The sequence below is a fragment of the Panulirus ornatus genome, chromosome 2 (genome assembly GCF_036320965.1).
Source record: "Panulirus ornatus isolate Po-2019 chromosome 2, ASM3632096v1, whole genome shotgun sequence".
NCBI classification, from domain to species: Eukaryota; Metazoa; Arthropoda; class Malacostraca; order Decapoda; family Palinuridae; genus Panulirus; species Panulirus ornatus.
The window spans coordinates 31,075,007-31,102,951 of NC_092225.1; the positions used below are offsets into that span (position 1 = coordinate 31,075,007).

At 38.9% G+C, this 27,945-nt stretch overlaps 2 protein-coding genes across 2 annotated transcripts in view; both read right to left on the bottom strand.

Moving 5' to 3' along the window:
* Psn (presenilin) overlaps positions 1–4,264 on the bottom strand; it is a 29,487-nt gene extending 25,223 nt beyond the window's left edge. Inside the window, exons 1-2 of the mRNA XM_071674378.1 lie at positions 4,010–4,264; positions 2,528–2,701 (exon numbers count right to left, since the gene is read on the bottom strand). Of these exons, the coding sequence (XP_071530479.1) occupies positions 2,528–2,701; positions 4,010–4,162 (327 nt within the window). The 5' untranslated portion in view covers positions 4,163–4,264. The remainder of the gene's footprint in view (positions 1–2,527; positions 2,702–4,009) is intronic.
* A 3,384-nt stretch (positions 4,265–7,648) lies between these two features.
* The window catches only part of LOC139752113 (glycine receptor subunit alpha-2-like), an 80,667-nt gene continuing 60,370 nt past the window's right edge, over positions 7,649–27,945 (bottom strand). The window contains exons 9-14 of the mRNA XM_071668022.1: positions 26,589–26,723; positions 25,385–25,614; positions 24,939–25,070; positions 20,994–21,062; positions 14,577–14,744; positions 7,649–10,011 (exon numbers count right to left, since the gene is read on the bottom strand). Of these exons, the coding sequence (XP_071524123.1) occupies positions 10,006–10,011; positions 14,577–14,744; positions 20,994–21,062; positions 24,939–25,070; positions 25,385–25,614; positions 26,589–26,723 (740 nt within the window). The 3' untranslated portion in view covers positions 7,649–10,005. The remainder of the gene's footprint in view (positions 10,012–14,576; positions 14,745–20,993; positions 21,063–24,938; positions 25,071–25,384; positions 25,615–26,588; positions 26,724–27,945) is intronic.

Below are 27,945 nucleotides of genomic sequence, written 5' to 3' on the forward strand. Positions count from 1 at the left end.
TTAAGGTCATAATCCTTTAATCTATGTATAACAATGTAATCTACTTTAAGATTCCTTGATACCAATAGAGCTCATCACTCTGATGGCATTCCTCCTTTAGATCACAAGAAATGTCTCAGAATTAGTTTTAATATTTTGCAGGATTTCATAATCATTTATACACTCAACTCTGGCTAATTAGTTTGGATTACTTCTTTAAAGACTGTCCATTCAAGGTGATTAGGAATGTGAGTTGTATTCTGCCCTCTTATGCTTTGAGTGAATTCTTACAATTCAACCCTGGACTTTGTGAATTATGGGATACACTGGAGCATATCACGATGTGGCATGAAGTGCATTCTGAGAACTGGAGTAGACTGTAAGTTTCTCCTAAGGAAACCACTAAATTAATCAGACTGTAGCTTTGAATAACTTACGGTTCTGCAATAATATGGAAGATTCTGTATGTTGTTTTGGTACATGAGAATCTTGATCAATAGTTATGGCAAGGCTTCATCAAATTCTGAGCCATCATTAAATATATTTGTTCTTTTTTGCATGAACAATATCATTCAAAGAATTCATTTCTGTTATTAGTGAAGCAATAATGTCTTTGGCTGTTTAATCCACTCCCAGTAAAATTTAATCCCAGGAACCTTCCAAGGAGGAAACAAAGTATAACATAATTCTTGAATTGAGTTAAACTTCAAACCACTCTCATTAATGGCATTTCTTAATCTTACAATGAAAGTATTAGAGAACTTTAGATACAGATGAAATACTTCAGCAGCAAAAACATATTATGTGTAGGGGTTGGCCATACATTCAAGCCTAACAAGATAATGTAAGTGAAGTTCATCATGACTTAAATGAAAGAGTATTATCATTATCATTACTATTGTCATTTGGTAAAGTGTGTGAAAGAAGAAAGTTGAGAGTAAATGTGAATAAGAGCAAGGTTATTAGGTTCAGTAGGGTTGAGGGACAAGTTAATTGGAAGGTGTTTGAATGGAGATAAACTAGAGGAAGTGAAGTGTTTTAGATACCTGAAAGTGGACTCAGCAGCGGATGGAACCATGGAAGCGGAAGTGAGTCACAGGGAGGGGGAGGTGGCGAAGGTTCTGGGAGCGTTGAAGAATGTGTGGAAGGTAAAGAACATTATCTTGGAGAGCAAAAATGGGTATGTTTGAAGGAATAGTGGTTCTAACAATGTTATATGGTGGTGAGGCATGGACTACAGATAGAGTTGTGTGGAGGAGGGTGGATGTGTTGGAAATGAAGTGTTTGAGGACAATATTTGGTGTAAAGTGGTTTGATCGAGTAAGTAATGAAAGGGTAAGAGAGAGGTGTGGAAATAAAAAGAGTGTGGTTGAGAGAGTAGATGAGGGTGAGTTGAAATGGTTTGGTCACATGGAGAGAATGAGTGAGGAAAGATTGACAAAGAGGATATATGTGTCAGCGGTGGAGGGAAGGGGAAGCAGGAGACCAAACTGGAGGTGGAAGGACAGAGTGAAAAAGATGTTGAGCGATCAAGGCCTGAACATACAGAAGGGTGAAAGGCGGGCAAGCAGTAAAGTGAATTGGAATTATGTGGTATACTGGGGTCGACGTGCTGCCAGTGGATTGAACCAGGGTATGTGAAGCGTCTGGGGTAAACCACTGGAAAGGTATATGGGGCCTGGATGTGGAAAGGGAGCTGTGGTTTCGGTGCATTACACAGGACAGCTAGAGACTGTGAACGAATGCAGCCTTTTTTGTCTTTTCCTGGCGTTACATCACTGGAAGGGGGGGATGCTGTTTCATGTGTGGTGGGGTGGCGACGGGAATATGTGAAGGCAGTAAGTATGAATATGTACACGTGTATATATGTACATGTCTGTGTATGTGTATGTATACGTTGAAATGTATATGCATGTATATGTGCGTATGTGGGCGTTTATGTATGTATATGTGTATGTGGGTGGGTTGGGCCATTCCTTGTGCTACCTCGCTAATGCAGGAGACGGCAATTAAGTACAAAAAAATAAATAAATAGATAATAATAATAAGTATCATTATTATCATTATTATTACTATTATCCTATTATCATCATCATCATCATCATTACTTAAGTATTATCATTTTCATTATTATCATCATCATCATCCCTTCTCATATTCCTACAAAAACTACTTGGCATCTATCAATACAATGAACACCATCTCCATCACTTTCTTTAACAGATGCATCAAACTACTACATAAAAACCATCGATATATCTACATTAACCACTGCCAGAATTTCATCCATCACTAATATCATGCATTATGTCTACCAATGCCACCATCATATCCAAGACCACTGACAATTTACATCCAACACTAATCTCAGCACATCTTCCTTCACCAATATACCAATGTGTTTGACAAATTCATCATCAAAAATACCTTCACATCCATAAGTTTAATAAAATCCTCATCAAACTGAAACAATATTCATCATCTTCATTATGGGCTGACTCTAGTCATTGCAAATTTATGTATAAATGTACATTAGTAAAACATTTACTGATATAGTCCCTCTTCCTCCTCCAGGTACAGGTCCATCTCGTTCCTGGCGTTCTCCATGAGTCCTGTCTTCTCCACTTCTCTGATGTTGCCTCACTGTTCCTGGTTGAGCATCTTCCTGCATATGATCATTTGAGTAGGCAGTCTCTGAATCTAGTGCCAAACCTCCATCATACTGCAATAAAAACCTCAATCAATTTCCAAAGTACATCATAAAGCATCATTCATCTAAGGTACTTTATAAATATTCTATGTATTTCATGGATTCCAGACCTACTTGGTACAGTAAAACTTTTAATATATCAACTGGTAAATCCCTTAGATTATCTAGACCAATTTTTTTGTGTGTGATCTTGTAATTACAACATGATGACCACATAAAATATTCTAAAAACACCTTGGGTTACAACATACTGCTGTGCAGCAATCCACATTAGCATTATCTACATACATATCTTTATAGTCTCTTCCTTCATTGCACCTCTTCCTCATGTTTCACTCAAGCAGGATGAAAACTCCACACTGCATTTGATGCTTTCCTCTTGTATACTACATTTGTAACATCTTCCATAAGGTATCACTTTCATCTTAATACTGCTCTCCAATCTGCACTGTGTATGCCGCCACCCTCTTAATAACCATTGTCCCATCATCATCAACAAGTATACCAACACCTGTACCTCTGTAATCCAAGCATTCACCCATCTCCCTAAAATAGCATAGCTAAAACGAAATCATTAAATATCCAAGCTAATAGCAATGTGAAGCCATACTAAACTCTTGCTATCAAGTTTTCAGGTGCTGATTTCAACAATTATTTCACTTACTTTGGCATTATCTACCCCAACATTTTCCTTGAATTCATGCCTTCTCTAATATCACCATCATCATAGACTTAGAGGTAACTTTACAGTTTTGCACATTCACCTAACTGTGACAAAAATGAAGGTTAGAATCTTTCAAAAGATATTAGTAACCATAAAAAAGCAATTTCATCCAAACAAAACCTAAACTAAAAAACAAACACCAACTTGTACATACTGGTGATGATCCCAGTCTCGCTCGGCCACTTACAATATATTCTGCGAATTTGCAAAGCAAAACTTGTGTGATTCCACATTTAGCTCTGTGGTGCAGGTAGACTGGAATGTTATGAACTTTCAACAAAAAAGTACAAAAATCGAGTTAAAAAAGTGTTCTGAGAAAAGTCCAAATTATCAAAATTAATTTGTATAACATGACTACCACATTCGTAACCTTGCCCCTGCCTACACACTACACATTTTGATTTCACAATTTCATTAAACACACAACATCTTTTATAAACCTTTCCTATTAACTAATCACCAAAACATGAAGCATTACCTATTAAGGTCAAATTTTTTATTGACCATTTAGGTATCACCGTAACCGAAAGTATCGCTAAAACTTGTTCCTAAAAATCAAGTTAAATGAACTCTGGAAAACAGAGCAAGAGGTTTACCTGGGCTCCTGGCTGGATATGTTGAGTGGGTGGCTGCCCGCCTGACAAATCTTCTTGGTTCTGGGACCTCCTCTTCCTTTTCCCTCCTTTATTAACACCATCTTCTACTGTCACCACTTTATCATCTCTGTCAATATTAACGTGGCCATCCATTGAAAATGATAAGAATACCGAGTCAAGGAATGACAGATGAGTCAGACTGAGGATGTTGACAGTGTATCAGTGTTTGTGTCTGGCAGGGCCATCTGGTGGCAGGGGCAGGAATTACCACTACCTTATCTGGCTAACTCCGTCCTCGGGATCCCGATTTTTGTTAATTTCAAGTTTGAATTACTTTCTTCCTTGTCTCTCCTCAGTTTACGGTAGAGTACCATCAGTGCTACAAATGATTCTACTCTTTTGGCGAAAAATTAGCAACGAACTTTCAAGTATACATGGGAATTTACATTGTCTAGAATTTATCATACCTAAAGTGGGAAGAAAATTAACAGTGAATACCCAAGCTAAGGCTGGAGTGTTCAAATGTATTTTGGATGTAATGAAGATGAGTAGAAAGGAGGGATAGGAGGTATTTGATAGAGAGAGAGAGAGAGAGAGAGAGAGAGAGAGAGAGAGAGAGAGAGAGAGAGATTTGGATATTCTAGTTTTGAGTGAAACAAAGCTCGAGGGTGAGGTGGAAGAATGGTTTGAGAGTCTTGTAAAAAGATTAGGAGTTAGTGTGAGGGCGAGAGCTGAGGAAAGGGTTGTAATTCTGTATATGGAGTTGTGGGAATGTGTGAGCGTGTGAACTCCAGGCTGTTGTGGCTAAATATGAAAGTGTATCACGGAGGTGGAAGATTAGTGCTTGTGCACTTAGCCACGAGAATAATGATGAAGGGTGGCGTATCAGTGTTAGCAGTGATGGGTGTTAATGACGGGTGACTAGTGGCAATTTAGGATACAACTGGGGGTCAAGGGGTAGTCAGTAAGGTGAACAGCTTGTGTGGTTGTTGAAAAATGACTGGTGATTGGGAATACTTCGTTTAAAAAGTGACGTACATGAGTATACGCGAAGTGGGAAAGATGGTAAGCGGACTTTACTGGATTACATGGTAATTGACAAAAGAGGTACTCTAGGATGAATATGAAGAGAGAGTAGCAGCTGGTGGTATGTCTGATCATTCCTTGGTGAAGGTAATCATGAGGATTTGTAGAGACGAAATTTCTGAAAAGATCTAGTGATGTGAATGAGAAGAGAGCGGTGAAAATAAGCTTGAGAAAGAGGCTTGCGTGATGAAATACGGGGAGAAATTGAGTGTAGAAAGGCAAAAGGATAGAGTAAACGAAACTGGGGGAGTAGCTCAGGAATGGGAGTTATTAAGAGAAGCAGTATTATCGGTATGTGCGGCATGTCGAGGATGAGAGGTGAGTTGGTGAGAATGAGTAGTTAGTGGTGGGATGAAGTTGTTAGCGAAAGACAAAAGAGAGGTATATGGGTGGTAATTCATGTTACAATAGGGCCATGGGCACTTACACTGGAGGTGAGGGATGATGGGGGCGGGGGTGGTTCCCCTCCCAAATACAACCTTAACGTTTGTTGATCAAATAGAATGTGCCTTCTATAGCCACAGTTTTGGTTTCAACCCTAATGACCGGCGAAGCACACCACGTATAGCTAGGAAGGGACAAAACCATGGTTTTGAGTTGTAATCCCCTCTGATTTCCCTTTGCAGTGAGTCTGCTATGAAAATGTGAAGTGTGAGGGGTAATGAGGAGTGGTGTGTTAGGTCTCGTCGGGAAAAACAAGAAATATTCACAAGGTTTAAAATCTGAAAAGACTGTGCTTCTAAATAGTTAAGAAATGTACTTTCTCGAGTTATATAATAGTGTCAACTTGCCTTGTCCCTATATAATTGTTTTTCATATCATCAACAGGATTGTTGAAATATGGCGTAACTTACCAAGTAGAGTAGTTGGAAGCAGCGCCACAGAGAAGCTAAGGTACAGGCTTAAATATTTCGCTTCCAGCCCCCAATCAAATACAGTATAGCAGGGGTGGCCAACTTCTGGCTCTAAAGCCAGACGCGGCTCTTAAAAGGTGTAGCAGTTAGCTTTTCCGAACGTGACACATTCACGGGCTGCCTAGGGTCGAGTGCATAGTTTCAAGCCTTGTTGCGGCAGTCGGTCCCAAGTCAACCCAGCTGTTCACCCACCCCTCGGGGTTGGCCGATAAAATGGGCACCTGGCTCCAGCTCGGATATATATATATATATATATATATATATATATATATATATATATATATATATATATATATATATATATATATATATATATATATATATATATATATATTATCCCTGGGGATAGGGGAGAAAGAATACTTCCCACGTATTCCCTGCGTGTCGTAGAAGGCGACTAAAAGGGAAGGGAGCGGGGGGCTGGAAATCCTCCCCTCTCGTTTTGTTTTTTTTTTTTTTTAATTTTCCAAAAGAAGGAACAGAGAAGGGGGCCAGGTGAGGGTATTCCCTCAAAGGCCCAGTCCTCTGTTCTTAACGCTACCTCGCTATCGCGGGAAATGGCGAATAGTATGAAAAAAAAAAAAAAAAATATATATATATATATATATATATATATATATATATATATATATATATATATATATATATTTCATTATACTTTGTCGTTGTCTTCTGCGTTAGCGAGGTATCGCAGGGAAACACGAAAGGATGGCCCAACCCACCCACATGCGCATGTGTATACTTAAACACCCCCCCCCCCCACACACCTATACATTTCAACGTACACATACATATACATATATACACATGTACGTATTCATACTTGCTGCCTTCATATATATATATTCTTTCTTTCTTTCAAACTGTTCGCCATTTCCCGCATTAGCGAGGTAGCGTTAAGAACAGAGGACTGGGCCTTTGAGGGAATACCCTCACCTGGCCCAATTCTCTGTTCCTTCTTTTGGAAAAAAAAAAAAAAAAAGGAGGGGAGGATTTCCAGCCCCCCGCTCCCTCCCCTTTTAGTCGCCTTTTACGACACGCAGGGAATACGCGGGAAGTATTCTTTGTCCCCAATCCCCAGGGAAAATATATATATATATATATATATATATATATATATATATATATATATATATATATATATATATATCCAAAGGGAGCAGTGGTTTCAGTGCATTATACATGACAGCTAGAGACTGAGTGTGAACGAATGTGGCCTTTGTTGTCTTTCCTAGCGCTACCTCGCGTACATGTGGGGGGAGGGGGTTGTTATTTCATGTGTGGCGGGGTGGCGATGGGAATGAATAAAGGCAGACAGTATGAATTATGTAAATGTGTATATATGTATATGTGTGTGTGTGTGTATATTTGCGTGTGTGGACGTGTACATGTGTATGGTTGGGCCATTCTTTCGTCTGTTTCCTTGCGCTACCTCGCTAACACGGGAGACAGCAACAAAGTAAATAAATAAATATATTTATATTGATTGTACTATGTGTGTGTGTGTGTGTGTGTGTGTGTCTTAGCAAATAAAACAGCTTTTAGAAGCAAATGATTGGTTAAATTGGTTTGGTCTCCTGGATTTTCTTCAGCTAAACAACCATTCTTTAGGTAGATTCAGAGAAAATTCCACATAAATGTTGAATCTTTATATAAATATGATTTACAGTAACAATGAAGCATTAACTCGTTCTTTACAAGAACAAGATGCATATAAAAACATTCAATATTGGTGAAAATACAATTGCAGATAAGAAATAAGGAGACAGTAAAAACTCCACTCAGTCTGAAGTACATAGAGTGAAATATGACCTAATTTGTAAACAATGACCAGTTTTACACACACCTTGTATTAACACCTTCCTTACACCTGTCCAACAAAATGCACACACTATGAAGCACATTGCACTGGACAATTCTAGAGGGAGTTTCATACTTGGCTATTTATTAATTAATTAATTAGTGGAAAAACTTATCAATAAACACATATAATCTCATCTAAACACACATAATCCTTAACAAAATCAAGACTGATCACATCACTCAAGGACAGAGGGATAACTCACAAAAAGGGAATAACATTATCATATCAAGAGCAAAAAAGTAATTATGAATTAAGTAATCCATTATAGTATGGCAAATTACAGTTTTGATGATTTGTGATCTAGCATGCAATGGCCCATATAGCCCCTCCATATATACCGGCGCAAATATGTAAACTTCAGAGTGAATTCGATAGTGACTGTATTGGTAAGTGATTGAAAGAAGTGGAACAAGCGAGTTAGATATAGAGCATTTCATCTTTTGTGTGTCATTTGATGGATAAAGAGAAGTGTGCCTACTTTTAAATATAAGGCATTACGTCTTCTATTGGGTATAGAGCAATGTGTCTTTTGTTGGATAAGGAGCAGAGTCTCCTGTTTGATAATGAGTAGTATGTCTCCCTTTGGATATAAAGTAGTGTGTCTTCTGTTAGATACGGAGCAGTATGTGTTCTGTTACATATACTGCAGCATGTACTCTGTTGGATACAGAGCTGTGTGTCTTCTGTTGGATGTAGAGCAGTGTGCCTTCTTTTGGATATAAAGCAGTGTGTCTCCTGTTGGCTACAAAACAGGGTGTCCTCCGTTGGATATAGAACAGAAATATCTTCTATTGCATGTATAGCAGTGTGTATTATGCTGGATAAAGAGCAGTGTGTATCATGCTGGACAGAGAGCACTGTCTTCCATTGGATATACAGTACTGTGTCTTCTGGATATACAGCAGTGTGTCTTTTGTTGGATATAATACAGTCGTGTCTTCTGTTACAAAAAGTGATTAGCAGTCACTGATGAGACCGGATTATTACTGTTCACCTGAAGACATTTTGAAGTCGTACATATAACATCTCTACTCATCCATGCATTAATATACAGCCTAAAAAAAAGTACTTCTATTAACTCAAATACACCAACATACTATTCATAAGGGAACTATGGAGCTTAGATTTGCTTTGTTCCTTTTAAAGGATGAGACAATCAGCCACATAATGAAGGTTAATATCAATTAATCACTTGCATAACTATAGTGATCGTTGTGCTTTGCCTCCAAGTGGAAACACTGTGCAATCTCAGTTTCCTCAGTGTGGTTGGGGCACATTGAGGCCTGAGTAAATAATTACTGATATAAGCTTAATTGAAATGCTATTTATACTGTTGTGTAATGGGGTATCGGCATATGCTCTTTTGTGCATTAAATCCTGCATTATCAAGAATACCAGCAAAAGAAGTAATTCTGGAATCAATGAATAGATCTTGCCACACTGCCACTCAATTGCAGACCAGAGATACGCACAGCAAAGGAAACAATGAGGTATCAATGTCTGTTAATCATACTGCTGTAAACATACAGGATAAGTTTTAGCATGTGATTTATGTGAGCCCTTGTCAGTGGTCCAGTACAACAGTGATTTCAGCTTTTCAGTGAATGAGTTCTAATGTTTGGAGAGCTTTTATATCTCTGCACCAAATCCATCCTCACAACCTCATTTAAGGACTTCATATAAAGTTGCTGGAAAATATGTGAAGTATGAGCTATGGGTATCTCATTCCTCTGACATTTCATGTTGCTGTTCTTCTTCAATATCTTGCATAAGAGGTAGATAACTTCCATACACATCTTGTTGTCAACACATGGGATAAAAATGTACATACATCGGTGGTTCAACCTTCCAACTACAAGAGAGAGAGAGAGAGAGAGAGAGAGAGAGAGAGAGAGAGAGAGAGAGAGAGAGAGAGAGAGAGAGAGAGAGAGTCATGTTACAGTTAACCTAATTCCCTTAGCCAAAAACCTCCTCTTCTGTTGCAACCCCATGCATTTAGTGAAGTGGGTATGCTTAGCAAGTAACAAGACAGCATGTTACTATACTGCAGCTCAGTAGGTGTTGTTTTCCGTGAGGTATCCAACTGATTATGTTGACGAAAGGATGATTCAGTTCACTTGCTGTCTCATTCTTCATTGCTATATGGGAGAAAATATGGCAAAAGTTGAGTGTTTTACACAGAACACATATAGAGATTAGGAATAATTTATAGTCATAATCTATTAGTTCACATTTAATTGCAGGAAATAGGGAACTGTTTATAAAACCCAGCTTTTGGAATTCACTCTGTTTTGACTAACAGAATAAGAGAGATGTAGGCTGAAGAGTTTATGTACAAATACATACACATACACTAACACAAACAAAGACAGAAAGAAAACCATAATCCAACAAGAGATGAAACAGTAGTGAAGAAATACAGGCAAGAAAACTACTGGAGACCACAGACATGGTGAATGCATTTTTTCTGAGATAATGGAAACAAAGAGTTTGGGAACAGTCAATATATAAGAGGTTCAGTGAATATTACTTTCAAAATATAGATATATAGACAGGAGGTACTTAAGCAGGGTAAGAAACTTGCTAACAGCAAAATATTTGGTGGGATGGTTGTCAATGGAAACAGAGCTAAGGAAAGACATGAGAGAAAGAAAGAATCAGCAGGAAGACAAAAACTAAAGGGCATCAAAAGAGGTAAGAGAGAGCAGGTAAGCCCTACCACTAATACAGAGAGGTCAGGCATATTAAGCAGTGCTAATGTTGGACTAAATGTAATGTATGTGAGCGTGGGAAGTCTGCTAGTAAAAAGAAAAGAGCGGCATTATAAAAATTCAATTACCTTTAGAGATATGAGGTTTGATATCACTGAAATAGTAGAGAAAAACTTTCCTGAAAAGAGAAACGGAGGAAGAGGACAGGTATGCTTAACAAGGGGTAACTAAAAGTTTTAAGAAATACTGAAGGTAGTCTGGACAGTCTAAACAATATATAAAGGGAGAAGTAACAACAGGAAATCCTGCATACTTAAAGATGATGATTCCCCTTTCTCTCACATAAATAGACTGTTAAAGATCTAAACAAAGACTTCAGGACTACAAGTTGGGAAGTGGTATTCCAGAGTCAGAGTCTGGAACAATGTTACAAGATGTTTCATGAGACAGCAACCAAGTTTAAAGAAAAAAGAAAGAATATATATATATATATATATATATATATATATATCTTTTCTTTCAAACTGTTCGCCATTTCCCGCATTAGCGAGGTAGCGTTAAGAACAGAGGACTGGGCCTTTGAGGGAATACCCTCACCTGGCCCAATTCTCTGTTCCTTCTTTTGGAAAATTAAAAAAAAAAAAAAAAAAACGAGAGGGGAGGATTTCCAGTCGCTGTCTCCCGCGTTTGCGAGGTAGCGCAAGGAAACAGACGAAAGAAATGGCCCCCCCCCCCATACACATGTACATACACACGTCCACACACGCAAATATACATACCTACACAGCTTTCCATGGTTTACCCCAGACGCTTCACATGCCTTGATTCAATCCACTGACAGCACGTCAACCCCTGTATACCACATCGCTCCAATTCACTCTATTCCTTGCCCTCCTTTCACCCTCCTGCATGTTCAGGCCCCGATCACACAAAATCTTTTTCACTCCATCTTTCCACCTCCAATTTGGTCTCCCTCTTCTCCTCGTTCCCTCCACCTCCGACACATATATCCTCTTGGTCAATCTTTCCTCACTCATTCTCTCCATGTGCCCAAACCATTTCAAAACACCCTCTTCTGCTCTCTCAACCACGCTCTTTTTATTTCCACACATCTCTCTTACCCTTACGTTACTTACTCGATCAAACCACCTCACACCACACATTTTCCTCAAACATCTCATTTCCAGCACGTCCATCCTCCTGCGCACAACTCTATCCATAGCCCACGCCTCGCAACCATACAACATTGTTGGAACCACTATTCCTTCAAACATACCCATTTTTGCTTTCCGAGATAATGTTCTCGACTTCCACACATTTTTCAAGGCTCCCAAAATTTTCGCCCCCTCCCCCACCCTATGATCCACTTCCGCTTCCATGGTTCCATCCGCTGACAGATATATATATATATATACATATATATATATATATATATATATATATATATATATATATATATATGGAAGCGGAAGTGGATCATAGGGTGGGGGAGGGGGCGAAAATTTTGGGAGCCTTGAAAAATGTGTGGAAGTCGAGAACATTATCCCGGAAAGCAAAAATGGGTATGTTTGAAGGAATAGTAGTTCCAACAATGTTGTATGGTTGCGAGGCGTGGGCTATGGATAGAGTTGTGCGCAGGAGGATGGATGTGCTGGAAATGAGATGTTTGAGGACAATGTGTGGTGTGAGGTGGTTTGATCGAGTAAGTAACGTAAGGGTAAGAGAGAGGTGTGGAAATAAAAAGAGCGTGGTTGAGAGAGCAGAAGAGAGTGTTTTAAAATGGTTTGGGCACATGGAGAGAATGAGTGAGGAAAGATTGACCAAGAGGATATATGTGTCGGAGGTGGAGGGAACGAGGAGAAGAGGGAGACCAAATTGGAGGTGGAAAGATGGAGTGAAAAAGATTTTGTGTGATCGGGGCCTGAACATGCAGGAGGGTGAAAGGAGGGCAAGGAATAGAGTGAATTGGAGCGATGTGGTATACAGGGGTTGACGTGCTGTCAGTGGATTGAATCAAGGCATGTGAAGCGTCCGGGGTAAACCATGGAAAGCTGTGTAGGTATGTATATTTGTGTGTGTGGACGTGTGTATGTACATGTGTATGGGGGGGGGTTGGGCCATTTCTTTCGTCTGTTTCCTTGCGCTACCTCGCAATACGCGGGAGACAGCGACAAAGTATAAAAAAAAAAAAAAAAAAAAAAAAAATATATATATTTATATTTTTATATTCTATGGTTGTTTAATTTGTTTATGGATGGGGTTGTAAGGGAGGTAAATGCAAGAGTCCTGGAAAGAGGGGCAAGTATGAAGTCTGTTGGGGATGAGAGAGCTTGGGAAGTGAGTCAGTTGTTGTTCGCTGATGATACAGCGCTGGTGGCTGATTCATGTGAGAAACTGCAGAAGCTGGTGACTGAGTTTGGTAAAGTGTGTGGAAGAAGAAAGTTGAGAGTAAATGTGAATAAGAGCAAGGTTATTAGGTACAGTAGGGGTGAGGGTCAAGTCAATTGGGAGGTGAGTTTGAATGGAGAAAAACTGGAGGAAGTGAAGTGTTTTAGATATCTGGGAGTGGATCTGTCTGCGGATGGAACCATGGAAGCGGATGTGGATCATAGGGTGGGGGAGGGGGCGAAAATTTTGGGAGCCTTGAAAAATGTGTGGAAGTCGAGAACATTATCTCGGAAAGCAAAAATGGGTATGTTTGAGGGAATAGTGGTTCCAACAATGTTGTATGGTTGCGAGGCGTGGGCTATGGATAGAGATGTGCGCAGGAGGATGGATGTGCTGGAAATGAGATGTTTGAGGACAATGTGTGGTGTGAGGTGGTTTGATCGAGTAAGTAACGTAAGGGTAAGAGAGATGTGTGGAAATAAAAAGAGCGTGGTTGAGAGAGCAGAAGAGGGTGTTTTGAAATGGTTTGGGCACATGGAGAGAATGAGTGAGGAGAGATTGACCAAGAGGATATATGTGTCGGAGGTGGAGGGAACGAGGAGAAGAGGGAGACCAAATTGGAGGTGGAAAGATGGAGTGAAAAAGATTTTGTGTGATCGGGGCCTGAACATGCAGGAGGGTGAAAGGAGGGCAAGAAATAGAGTGAATTGGAGTCATGTGGTATACAGGGGTTGACGTGCTGTCAGTGGATTGAAGCAAGGCATGTGAAGCGTCTGGGGTAAACCATGGAAAGCTGTGTAGGTATGTATATTTGCGTGTGTGGACGTGTGTATGTACATGTGTATGGGGGGGGGCCATTTCTTTCGTCTGTTTCCTTGCGCTACCTCGCAAACACGGGAGACAGCGACAAAGTATAAAAAAAAAAAAAAAAAAAAAAAAAATATATATATATATATATATATATATATATTATCTATTATACTTGATCGCAATTTCCTGCATCAGCGAGGTAGCATCGGGAAACAGATGAAGAACGATCCATCCACTCATATCCACACATATACATATGCACACATACACATACATATACATACCAACTTAAAGATACACATACACAGACATATACTTATATATACATGTACATATTCACACTTGTTTGCCTTCATCCATTTCTGGCGCCATCCAACCCCAAAGGAAACAACATCACTATTCCCTGCATCAGCAAGGTAGTGCCAGGAAAACAGACAGAAAAGGCCACATACAAATACAACCATATTTATACTTACAGGTTCCTTAGGTGTTCAAAAATTTTAATCTAAAGTATCACAGCCTAAAATCTTAAAAGGAGGGAATTAATTGATATCATATGAAGTACTTAACATTTTAAAAGTATAAGGTTAAGGCAGCATTGGTAAATATATATGTAAGGTGCTTTCACAAAAAAAAGTTACATGTCGCTGACCATATAGCTACTTCAATCCTTAAAGTAACTGTAGGTACCAACATCCTCTAGCTTCCCAAATCCATTTTTGTGTGGTTGGTTACGAGGTCATGAGTGTGCACACACTATCACTGAATGCAGCAAGAATCTAAACAACAGGCACCTCAAGAGCCATTCTCTGCTGTATGAGGTAGTAAGGCCAGTAGATCAGGTTGAACACCAGGAACACTCCAGGGAAGAAGGCACGGCACAGACGATCAAGAGCACGGGCGAAATTTATGTATGTCTTGGGAGTCTTGACACCAGCAACCTCAGCGTCATCAGGAGCTGCCTGTTGTGGTTATACAGGCATTAGTTTGTGACAATTTAAGATTCCTCTCTAGTTGATATATATTACATAATTATCAGATTATCAAAATGATGTTGACATATATTTGCGGATGACTATTCAAGTATTAAAACTTATATATAGTTCACTCAAAACACTGAAAGTTTCTTGGGACACATAGGCTGATTACTAACCAGTCCCTCTGAAGCATAAAGCTTTCCAGGCAAAGACGCGTATTACACTTTTCATGTTATATCTACATGCTCAAAAGAGGTACAGTTTATAGTTAAGCCAAGACTAGTTATGACTAGATATGATTAAGTATTTATTAACAATAAACTAATGAGATTTTATAAGACATTACAACTATGTAGTTAAGCATAATGCACAAATGAGCTACAAGCAATATAAATGAAAGCACAGATTTCGAGAAACACCTTTAGAACAACACATAACAATGGTCTTCATGGGTAGAAGTAATGAAAAGTGAGTTGCGAATAGAGTTTAAGTGAGATATGAGCAATCAGAATGAAGTTACACAGAAACTTAATAACTTACAATTAACTGTAAAGCACTGGTAGGTAGAAGGGACAAAAGTTAAGCTTAAAGATGTTGCAACATCTTTTACTGTTGTAAGATGTTATTTAAACAATATGATTACGAATGAATTGTACAAGGTAAAACTACAATTGCACTATACCGAAGGTGGCAGCTACAAACAAGTCTAACTTAAATGGAGTAATGTCAATGTTTTATATGGAGTAGAGCATTCAGAAATAGTTTGGGTTAAAATGAAATATATGATATGGGTGGCATAAAAATCAGTATCAAAACTCAAGAAAAACAGTTTAATCTTACAAAGAACCCTTGTAAGAATAGAATAAAATGCTAATAGCCATAATCTAAGGCCAAAAAGGCCCATCTGACTTTTCTTGCAGGTTCAAGCTTTGTTCCATCTAAATACAGGAATCTGTCCTCTTTGTCATGTGACAGTGACACAGGGCTTCCCTGGCAACCCCATTTAGTCAGTCTCTTCAAGCCACAGGAGTGAATGATGGAACGAGAACAAAGGGGAACATGAGCAGGGAAAGAAATGAGAGAACTGATCACAGAACAACATGCAGGTAATTTTTTTTTTTCTTAATTTCATACACAATTTCATCCTTAGCAGAGAAAGCACTAACGAAAACAGAATATGAAAGTTTGGACACCTTGAAGAGGGAAGGTTCCACAGTCTGATATAATAGTAGGAAAAAGGATATCAATACATCCAGTTATAATTTTCCCAGAACCATACACTGTATCTGGGAGGTACTGAGTTCCAGTACCTTGAAACAGAATTATAAGCTGAGTTCCTGAGGACTCTTTGCCTTCTAATTTTCAAGGGGAGGTTCATGTGATAAGCTAATGTTGACACAACTTTGTAACATCATGAGCTTTGATACTCACAAGTTGAGGTGGGGACAAAGGAATATGAATATTATCCAAATATTTCTGGCCCTCTGTAAGAGATGACCAACAAGGGAAAGGAGGGCTGGAAATCTTCCAGTCTTGTTATACTATTTTCTAATAACAGGAACAGAAATATGAGCTAAGTGAAGATTTGACCACAAAGGCTTAGGCTGGGGTGCATAACATGTAGTGACAGATGTGGATTGATGGGACCAATTGTAAGTGACCTGCCAAGGGGAGTTCCACTGACTGGCCACTTGGTGATGAGCATGGTGTAGAAGCCTACCTTTTGATAAAGGGAGACTAAAGCCCATGGAGATGGTCACATGCACCTGTGTGACCACATACTCTGAGTGTTGGACTTTCATATTCTAAGCTCATGCGGCAATCCCTACTCAGGAAGAATAAGGACTTCAACAAACCAGACACAAATGAACAATATATATTTAAAGATGACACAACTAAACCAGAAACTGAACTAGATGAAAACTGCAGGCACTACAACTAACCTCACAACCAAAGTGATGAGATAACAATTTGCAGAATTAAAAAGTAATCATAACTAAAAAAGGTTATACTGTTGCATCTTTTATCTAAGAAAAACATAAATAAATTGGTTGGGATAAATACAAAACTATTAGTTTTCAGTCTATGAAAAAAATTACAACCTCAAACAGTACCAAATGAATATATGGCACATAAGGTAAATGATACAAATAAATGATTATAAAAATGAAGGAAAAACAATAGAGTAATAGAAAAAACAAAAAAGCTGCAAGATGTGAAGCAGTGGAGAGGATGGGGGGGGGGGGGGGTCAAAATGTAAAAAAAGTACATGATGCATGAATGTAAAATAGCACAACTTATAAGACCAAAGTGTTTGATATTCATGAAGTTGGTGTCATTTGATGAGCTCATGATGCAGTCAAGTTACTTACAGAACTTGTAGCTTGAAGCATAGTTTAATTTTTTCTTTTTTTACCGCTGCTCCTTGGGTATCCGTTGGTTTGTTGCATACCTCCTTGAAAACCCATGGTGCACTGTAAGGGTATGCATACTATGGGATGAATCCCCCCCACCCCCAAAGTTGGAGAGTAGTTGGAAAGACACTAAAAGGCATCTGTGTTGTGTTTTTATATCTTTAGGAGCCTCTGTGGAGCAGTGGTATGTCTCGCATCCCACCAATCTACTAGCCAAGGCTTGAATTCCAGACAGGGTAGAAAGACCACAGCTAACCCAGCTGCTCATTTTTCCCTCTGGGCCTGGTTGATGACTGGGTACCTGGCATAGGCTGGGGTGTGTATATATATGTGTATAGATAAGGTTACTACATAGTATACATACTAGAGTAAGAGATGGGGCAATATGAGGATAAATCTCCATTCCTTTAACACAAAAATAGTAATTACACACAGCAAACATATCATGGAATGAACAAACCTGTACGAGACATTGACTGCCATGGAAAATGGAAATATGAATGTCCCCAAAAATTACTGATGACATTGATATAAATATAAAAATGTAAGAGCTATAGAAATATGTGAAAATAAGGTGGCAAGGAATATAAGACTCCAAGAACAAATGCCTGGAAATTAAAGTTAGGACACTTAGCTACTTTGGAATGAAGTGAAACAATGCAAAAGTTAAAGTCTTTGTTGGCTAGTGTTTATCATAACGTTAGAGTGCAGAGTGCATCCATGTTGCACCCTTGCATAATTGCAAGAAACCTCTGATTACTATGTTACGAAATGCAGATGAAAATCTGATTCAGATGAACTAAACAAGTTGCGTGATAGGAGACTAGTCAGACAAAAAGGGGGGGCAGGTGGATGAAAAGAAAGCAATGACAGTGTAATATGGAATACTGAAGACCCTTTACCGGACAGCTAAGCATAAATGCACATTTATTTTAAGAAACACATGGTCTATGTCAAACATCAGGCAACTCTCCCTTGCTGACAAATTCAATATCATATTGTAGCATATGTGTGTGATTTCTTGAACTACAGAGTATTATACTTTCTAATTTATGAAGAGGTATTCTGTTCACTGATAATGCTAAGATTATGAGTGATTTTTTTTTTTCATTTTTCAAAAATGCTCAACAAGTGGAGGGCATAGCTATGCTAGACTGAAAGGGTTAAAAGAAATAATATATGCAAAACTGTTTTGGGATTTGGGTTATCATTCCTTGAAAGAATGGAGCTAAGTCCAATTCCCCTCCACTGATCAACTGTAAATTGATAAGACAACAGCTGAGTACTGGTAAGAATCTGTGCAATAGCGTAAGGCACCTGTTAGTTTATACAGGTCGATGATTTTGCCAAAAAAAAATGAGTACGGAATTACATATATGGTAACTGCAAAGCATTACACAGAATCTAAATGGTGTGAGGAAATGGCAAAATTTCAAGTACTGCAAATCATCCATTCAGCCTAAGCTAAATGTGTGGTGAATGGTGATTTTCATCAGTCCAAGGAGGAAGATACACCTGTACAGCTGGAAAGAATTTTCTTGCTGGTCATTGAGTTCTAACTGACCATTTTGGCAACTCTACTGTTTCCAGTCTATTAGAAATATCTTTATTAAATGATCATGCATGATCAACTAAAGGCATGTGAGGTGACTGATGACAATGCTTCACCTAGGTTGAATAATGTTGCATACTGTTATGGCTGTCCAGTAACAAACATGATGCAGACATGAGGAAGAGTTAATAAAAAAAAGTGAAGTAGCAAAAGAGATACAGCCTTTAAGAGTTTGTTAAGCACTACAAATATACAAGTGATTACTGTATGAAACTGCTGTATACAGTGTGAAACACATGAAATGAGAGATTTGTACATAGGAAGAACACTAGTCCTTATTCCTAGTATTTTGCTTCCATGAATGACCATGCCAGCTTTGTCTGCTCCATCTATACAGCTGGGTAATAAAGAACCTTTTCATAATTCTACTGAATAAACTGTATTCATTCATTACTAATAATCTGTAGTATTTTCTAAAGGAAGACAATCAAGAAAGCTATTGTATATCCATCTATATCTCTGATGTCTATTCCCTCCAGGAACTCCCATCAATGGGGTGGCCCAGAAAAAGTCTCCACTTAACCCTGTCTTTCATACACCACTTTTCCCCCTGTACTTTTCCACTCTATTTCCCCAAGTCACACTATCATTTACCCTTCCTGTAAACTCCTTGCCTTGCACTCTTTTCGTGAGCCCAGTCATCCTCAAAGTATTATGTTTCATCCACTCTAGCACTCCACAATTCATTGCACTCCCTGCCATGCACAGTCTCTCATACATCTCCTCATTTCTTTCCACAACCTGAATTCTTGACCTCTGTTTCAGCTGCACGGGTCAGGGTCGAGAGGACTATGCTGTCACTTAATCCTTTCTTCACTTCAATACTTACACCTCTACCCTTTATCATTCTTTTACAAGACCCAATGACTCTTCTACACTATACTGCTCTCTCCCTTATCTCTCCTTCCATACCACCAAACTTACCAAAGACAGCACCCAAATACTTAAATTCTATTACCTCTTCCAATCATTCCATCCCATTTCTAAAACACAGTTTACGGTACTTTCTTCACTCACTCTATAGGGCTTTGCAAAATTTATACTTTCACTCTGTTTCCTTTCAAATACCATTACTTTAATTTCAATTGTATTTACCTAATATTACCTATACTTACACATATCTTAAAGCACACTTACAATCTTCTGCAACAACTCTTCATTCTCAGCAAACAGCACAGTACCATAAGCAAACAGGCTTATCACAAGTCTACATACCTTACCACCATACACCAACTCAGCACTTCATTTTCCTAGTCTTGCTTTCATCTCTTTTATCACTCCATCCATGTGTATGTTAAAAAGCCATAGTGACATAACACAGCCCTGCCTCACACCCACATACATACCAAAACTTTTGCTCAACTTTTCATCCTCTCTTGCACATGCATTTGCTCCTCCATTTTAGGCTTTCACACCATCTAACAGTTGTCCCCTACCCGATACATCCTTATCACATCTCATAAAGCATTCCCCTTGACCCAGTCATACACTTCCTCTAGATCTATGAAGACTGCATACAGCTTCATGCCTTTCACCAGATACTTTTTAAGTCATTCTCACAGCAAAAATCTGATACACATATCCTCACTTATTTTGCATTCAATCACTTCGATCACTACTGTGATAACGATGATTTCAAAAACTGCAAAGGGACAAAATTGATTAAAAGAAATGAATTTAATAAGGTCTACCAGGATAAGCCAATCAGACAGTTCAGTAATTACACTAAAGGTTATAGTTTCTGAGTGTTGTTAAGGTTTTTCAGCATTCCGGAGATATACATCAAACTCAACAAAATACTTCAATCATAACGTGGTATGCAATTACAACACATGCACTGAATCATGCAGTGAAAACTATAAAACCAAATGAAATATTCCAGCAGTCACAACACTGTATTTATATACTTTCAGCTGTCATTAAAACAGGTGATTTAAAATTTGCAACGAAGTATAACTAAAAACCAAAAGCATAAAATGTATGATAAGTGGGAAAAGAAATGAACTACAAAGTGCATAATGAATTATGTACATGTAATGATGCAGACTTCGCATGTGCTTGTTAGGTACTTGACTACAATCGAGCATTGTAGACAAAACTACATTTACAATAGTTAAGAAATTCTAGACAACGGAGGATTTAATTTCTAACTAGAAATGGCCAATAAGGATGTGTAGAACTTTTTTTTTTAATTAGTAGCGTTAGTACTTGTTTTTCTTTTTCTGCTTCCATCTTCTTATCAGCATTGCCCACCTCTTCAGCATCAGAGCCAGCCAGCTGGTGGTCGTCAGGGTCACAGGACGGGAGAGAGGAACCAACAACACAGAGTTTAGGGGCATACATGTGGGGTAAATTTTGGTCAGACTCTATGCTAAAGATAAGTACAGTACAGAACCATCAACATATTGATCTTTTCATGGGTAAATGACCAGATACCTGGATGGCCAGAAGTAGACTGTTTCTATATGATATAAATAAGAAGTTTAGATACTGTCAATGATGTGACAGCTGAAAAGCTGTAGTATCCTGAGGACTGGATAGTGTAAACATATGTAGATGGATTAAATGAAGTCATACCTGAAAGCTGTAAATATCCTGGAAATTGGATGGTGTCAACATATGTGGATGGGGTAAATAAACATATATGCAGATGATATGAACATCAGCTTTGGATTTTCTTAAGAGATATATAGAAAATGTGGAGTCCCTAATATGTAGAAAATGGAAGTGAAGTGATGTGAAAGGAATGACAATATATATATATATATATATATATATATATATATATATATATATATATATATATATATATATTTTTTTTTTTTTTTTTGCTTTGTCGCTGTCTCCCGCGTTTGCGAGGTAGCGCAAGGAAACAGACGAAAGAAATGGCCCAACCCACCCCCATACACATGTATATACATACGTCCACACACGCAAATATACATACCTACACAGCTTTCCATGGTTTACCCCAGACGCTTCACATGCCTTGATTCAATCCACTGACAGCACATCAACCCCGGTATACCACATCGCTCCAATTCACTCTATTCCTTGCCCTCCTTTCACCCTCCTGCATGTTCAGGCCCCGATCACACAAAATCTTTTTCACTCCATCTTTCCACCTCCAATTTGGTCTCCCTCTTCTCCTCGTTCCCTCCACCTCCGACACATATATCCTCTTGGTCAATCTTTCCTCACTCATTCTCTCCATGTGCCCAAACCATTTCAAAACACCCTCTTCTGCTCTCTCAACCACGCTCTTTTTATTTCCACACATCTCTCTTACCCTTACGTTACTTACTCGATCAAACCACCTCACACCACACATTGTCCTCAAACATCTCATTTCAGCACATCCATCCTCCTGCGCACAACTCTATCCATAGCCCACGCCTCGCAACCATACAACATTGTTGGAACCACTATTCCTTCAAACATACCCATTTTTGCTTTCCGAGATAATGTTCTCGACTTCCACACATTCTTCAAGGCCCCCAGAATTTTCGCCCCCTCCCCCACCCTATGATCCACTTCCGCTTCCATGGTTCCATCCGCTGCCAAATCCACTCCCAGATATATAAAACACTTCACTTCCTCCAGTTTTTCTCCATTCAAACTCACCTCCCAATTGACTTGACCCTCAACCCTACTGTACCTAATAACCTTGCTCTTATTCACATTTACTCTTAACTTTCTTCTTTCACACACTTTACCAAACTCAGTCACCAGCTTCTGCAGTTTCTCACATGAATCAGCCACCAGCGCTGTTTCATCAGCGAACAGCAACTGACTCACTTCCCAAGCTCTCTCATCCCCAACAGACCTCATACTTGCCCCTCTTTCCAAAACTCTTGCATTCACCTCCCTAACAACCCCATCCATAAACAAATTAAACAACCATGGAGACATCACACACCCCTGCCGCAAACCTACATTCACCGAGAACCAATCACTTTCCTCTCTTCCTACACGTACACATGCCGTACATCCTCGATAAAAGCTTTTCACTGCTTCTAACAACTTGCCTCCCACACCATATATTCTTAATACCTTCCACAGAGCATCTCTATCAACTCTATCATATGCCTTCTCCACATCCATAAATGCTACATACAAATCCATTTGCTTTTCTAAGTATTTCTCACATACATTCTTCAAAGCAAACACCTGATCCACACATCCTCTACCACTTCTGAAACCACACTGCTCTTCCCCAATCTGATGCTCTGTATATGCCTTCACCCTCTCAATCAATACCCTCCCATATAATTTACCAGGAATACTCAACAAACTTATACCTCTGTAATTTGAGCACTCACTCTTATCCCCTTTGCCTTTGTACAATGGCACTATGCACGCATTCCGCCAATCCTCAGGCACCTCACCATGAGTCATACATACATTAAATAACCTTACCAACCAGTCAACAATACAGTCACCCCCTTTTTTAATAAATTCCACTGCAATACCATCCAAACCCGCTGCCTTGCCGGCTTTCATCTTCCGCAAAGCTTTTACGACCTCTGTTTACCAAATCATTTTCCCTAACCCTCTCACTTTGCACACCACCTCGACCAAAACACCCTATATCTGCCACTCTATCATCAAACACATTCAACAAACCTTCAAAATACTCACTCCATCTCCTTCTCACATCACCACTACTTGTTATCACCTCCCCATTTGCGCCCTTCACTGAGGTTCCCATTTGTTCCCTTGTCTTATATATATATTTCATACTATTCGCCATTTCCCGCCTCAGTCAATGGTATCGACACAGAATATAGTGGTTCGATATTATGAGGCCACAACCATAATTACCCTACTCCTCAATTTTAGATTATAAAAGATAATGATAAGTAAATAATCTGAATTATGAAATAATGTTGATAATTTAAATAACATGTTACTCTAAGTGCATGCCAGGAGCAATTTTTAAACAGCATTTTCAAGACAGTATACTGATTAGGGACACCAGAGTTTATTGGCATTATTTGAGAGGGTAATTTTGTTTCATGAGTCATGTCAAATTAAACTTTAATAACTTCAGTCTTATGAATGAAAGACAGAAATGAAACAAATGCTAAACATCAAACCTAAATGGAGTCATGTATCTATCAGTACAGGTGCAACATCAAAAACCCACACATTTGGAGTCAGGAATATTCAGAAATCTGGCAAAAAAAAGGTCAAAATTTTGTAAAAAAAAAAAAAAAAATTCAGTTTAACTCATTATTTTTATCATTCCTATTCATTTCATAACTACTGGGATACTATGCATATTCCTAGTTGGGAAATTTCATTCTTTCGTTATGGACCCAAAGATGTATAATGTGAATGTAATCATTCTAGTCAAAGGGTTTACGATACAAATCATCCATATCAATATATCAACAGCAAATTACCATTTTCTTTCACTTCTGCTCATGCTTACGAGAAGTGACCAACAACCTGGGCAATTTCGAACGTTAGGCTAAACCAGCAGCAATAGTAGTGGTAACAGAGTATGAGGAAAGGCGCATGGGTCTTGGGGGGTGGATCTAGGTGACCAAGGAGGAACAAAGTGCGATATCCAGGGAGGTGAGGGAATGAGCCTGTGGGGGTATATAGTGTCACAGCTTTGCATTTCACTTAGTTTCTATGAAGAAGTCTTCGCACAAGCCAAAATGTTAAAAGAAATAAAGCTAACATGATCTCATCAGTGTTTAATCACCACTCCAAATCACATAATTGGCCTAATGAATTGTTCATTTTCAGTATCCAATTTCACAGAATAGGTTGCTATTTCTAGTTCCTGATTGTACTCAGTTTTTCCCTACAGACTCTTTTACACTTTTAAGACACCTTTTTGTTTTCAATGTCGTCATCTATTGGTAAATACTCATCAGAACCATTAATTTATCAGTTGGTGATCAGTCAGAAGATGCTCCAATCCAGCTGGAGTAAGAGAGCACTTCATTATTTTTGCAAATCAATCCAGTTTAATCAACAGGAACATTGCAAAAGCACACCAGTCAACAAAGTTATCAATAAATGATCTGGTTAACATCTTTGGGATCAACGGGACACTGCAACAGCTGCATTACTTATTATACTGTACGTTGCAACAGGGATTTGTATCATAAACAGAAGCGTGCAAAGACAACTTACAGCCTTCGGAATCTTCAACATCGCCAAACGCTGGTTGATCACCTTCTTGTTAGCCAGCCAGTTGACAAAGGTGAACTCCAGCAGAGCACCGAACACCATGATCATACACATCCCAATCCAGACATCAATGGCCTGAAAGGGCAAGAAGAAACTGGCTCACCGTACAGAACTGAAAGGTCAGCAGAATGCAAATAAGGACTGAGTTTCAGTTAGGCTGTAGAAGTGAACTGTAACAGAGGAATTGCAAGGACATAACTTTGGATCGATAGGTTCAATCAAATGGTTTGCTAAGGGCCTACACAGACGTCTCTCTCCGGAAACAGACTTTGAGATGCTCTAGCCTGACAGATCACAATGACAATGGCGTAATAATAATGAAGAAGGAATTACGATAGTTTAAAGACAGATATGAGTTGAATGGGATGATGCTACTGCAGAGTACATACCTTGACATAGGATACAGGTGGGAGCTGTGCCCTGATACCAGAGGCCAGCGTGGTGAGTGTGAGAAGTGTGGTGACGCCCAGGGATACACGGCCAGGCACGGCGTTGGGGTCCAGCCAGAAGGACACCCAGGAGATGGTCACGATGAGGATGGTTGGGATGTACGTCTGTAGGACATGGTAGCCATTCTGACGACGTAGGTTGAAGTGTACTTTTAACCCAGTGAAATTACCTGTTGCAAAAAGCACATATTATATATATATATATATATATATATATATATATATATATATATATATATATATATATATATATATATATATTTTTTTTTTTTTTTTTTTTTTTTTTCAAACTATTTGCCATTTCCCGCGTTAGCGAGGTAGCGTTAAGAACAGAGGACTGGGCCCTTGAGGGAATATCCTCACCTGGGCCCCTTCTCTGTTCCTTCTTTTGGAAAATTAAAAAAAAAAAAATGATGAGAGGGGAGGATTTCCAGCCCCCCGCTCCCTCTCCTTTTAGTCGCCTTCTACGACACGCAGGGAACACGTGGGAAGTATTCTTTCTCCCCTATCCCCAGGGATATATATATATATATATATATATATATATATATATATATATATATATATATATATATATATATATATATATATATATGACCGGTTTTAAATAGTAAGCACACCTCACTACCTGCTCCGAAAGAAATCACTATCTCTGATTATGTCCTTGCAGTGAACAATAAAATGTTCCACAATAATAACACATAAGAGGCTGCATGCTAAGAGCTGTGATGTAAAATTTGATATACTGTATACATTTTGGGCCACACACATTTCGTATGTGGTCTTAGAATTATCCTTAACATCTGAAGAAGCTAAAGACTGGATTGGTTCTTTTGAATGCACCGTAGAATTACAGGACCAGGCACGACAGAAAGGCAAGGTGCTACACCTTCACATAGAGTTCCCTTGGTGGAACTTGCATGTTAATTTTGATGTCAAGATCAGGTACTGAGAAACCTAAAATGACTAAGTGAAAATCTTTCGAGAGAATTGTGGCTGATGAATAACTGTCAAAAGATGAAGTTATGTTCATGGCAACCACACTATCTATCCTATTAATGGGGACTAGGAATACTTCCAAATCTGTGATGTAATGATGAATGATAACTAATTCTCTGTACATGATAACCTGTTGAATGCTGACCTGTGACGAAGGTCTGGGTGAGGCTCTCGGTGGAGTAGCTTATGAGGTCAAACTGAGCAACCTCTAGCTCGTCTGGCAGGTCAATTGGTTTATTCTGCACCCATTCATACTGAATGACATCTTCCGTGTTGGCATCTGAGAAGAATGGAGGTTTCAGTACAGTTGACCATGGTGAAGTAAAGGTGGGTGTAGTAAAGCTGGTTGAAGTGGCATTGACAAGGTAACAGCATCAGCTGGGGCACAGCTTCAACAGTAACAATACTGGCGAAATTTCGTATTATGAGTGAGAGAGGCTGTGAAGATATCAATACCTTTGGGAGATGATGGTGACCCATTGTAATCATACCTGTCACTTATACAGGTAGACGGGCGTGCGTCAATACTCGACAACAGTGCCGTTCCCTACACTGCCCGGCCAGGAGAACCCAAGACCAAATGTGGGACAAGACAGCATATCATACTATCACTGTATAAGGAAAGGTTACGTACCTGAGATCACTTAAAGAAAACGAGACAAAATCTAAAATTAACCATAGACATGAAAATCTTAACCAAGTCTTTTGCTCAAAGTGAAGACAGATCCAACGTCTTAACACCTGGAGTCCTCACATACATTTAGGTTATCTCGACCCATTTTCTTCCGGTAATCTCTCTTGAGTAAATAACCAATCAGTACCTCTCATGAATATTTTCAGGGCTATCTAGTTTTATCTCAGGGGGACCGCAATACAACCCTAAAGTACTCCGCTATGATCCTTGTATATGATGGCACGACCCTTAACCTGATTCTCAAGGATCAGGTCAAAGGTAGGTCAAGCCATCATACTCAGAATCGCATCGTAGTCGTAACTTAAGGGTTGAACGTACCTTTGAGTTCACTGGATTTCAAGGTTCACGAGTCATCTGTGATCCTAGTGAGATAACACTGTTTTAGCACAAGATCAGTGAGGCAGTGTGCCACACTGGAGGTGACACAGGCTGTATTCACATATTACCAGATGAAACTGATGTTGAAGATGGTAATGGTCATAAATTATGGCTCGCTGAGCAAAATAATATCAAGGATCATGTCAATGTAAATAGTGATTAGAGAAAATACTACTCATACTGATGCTGAATTAGGAAAAAAAAAAAACAGTTCTACTAAAGATGATACATGTATAAACTGTATTACAGACTCTATGGTATGATACTTTACTTGAAGCATTTCATTTGAGGCTGGGTCGTAATATAGGACCCATGAGTCCTTACCAGGGATACGTGGTTCAAATGTATCCTAGTCGCGTCCACTGTTTATCACATGTATTTATCTCTAATGTAAACATTAAGGTCAATGTTGCGAGGAACCAAACTTGAA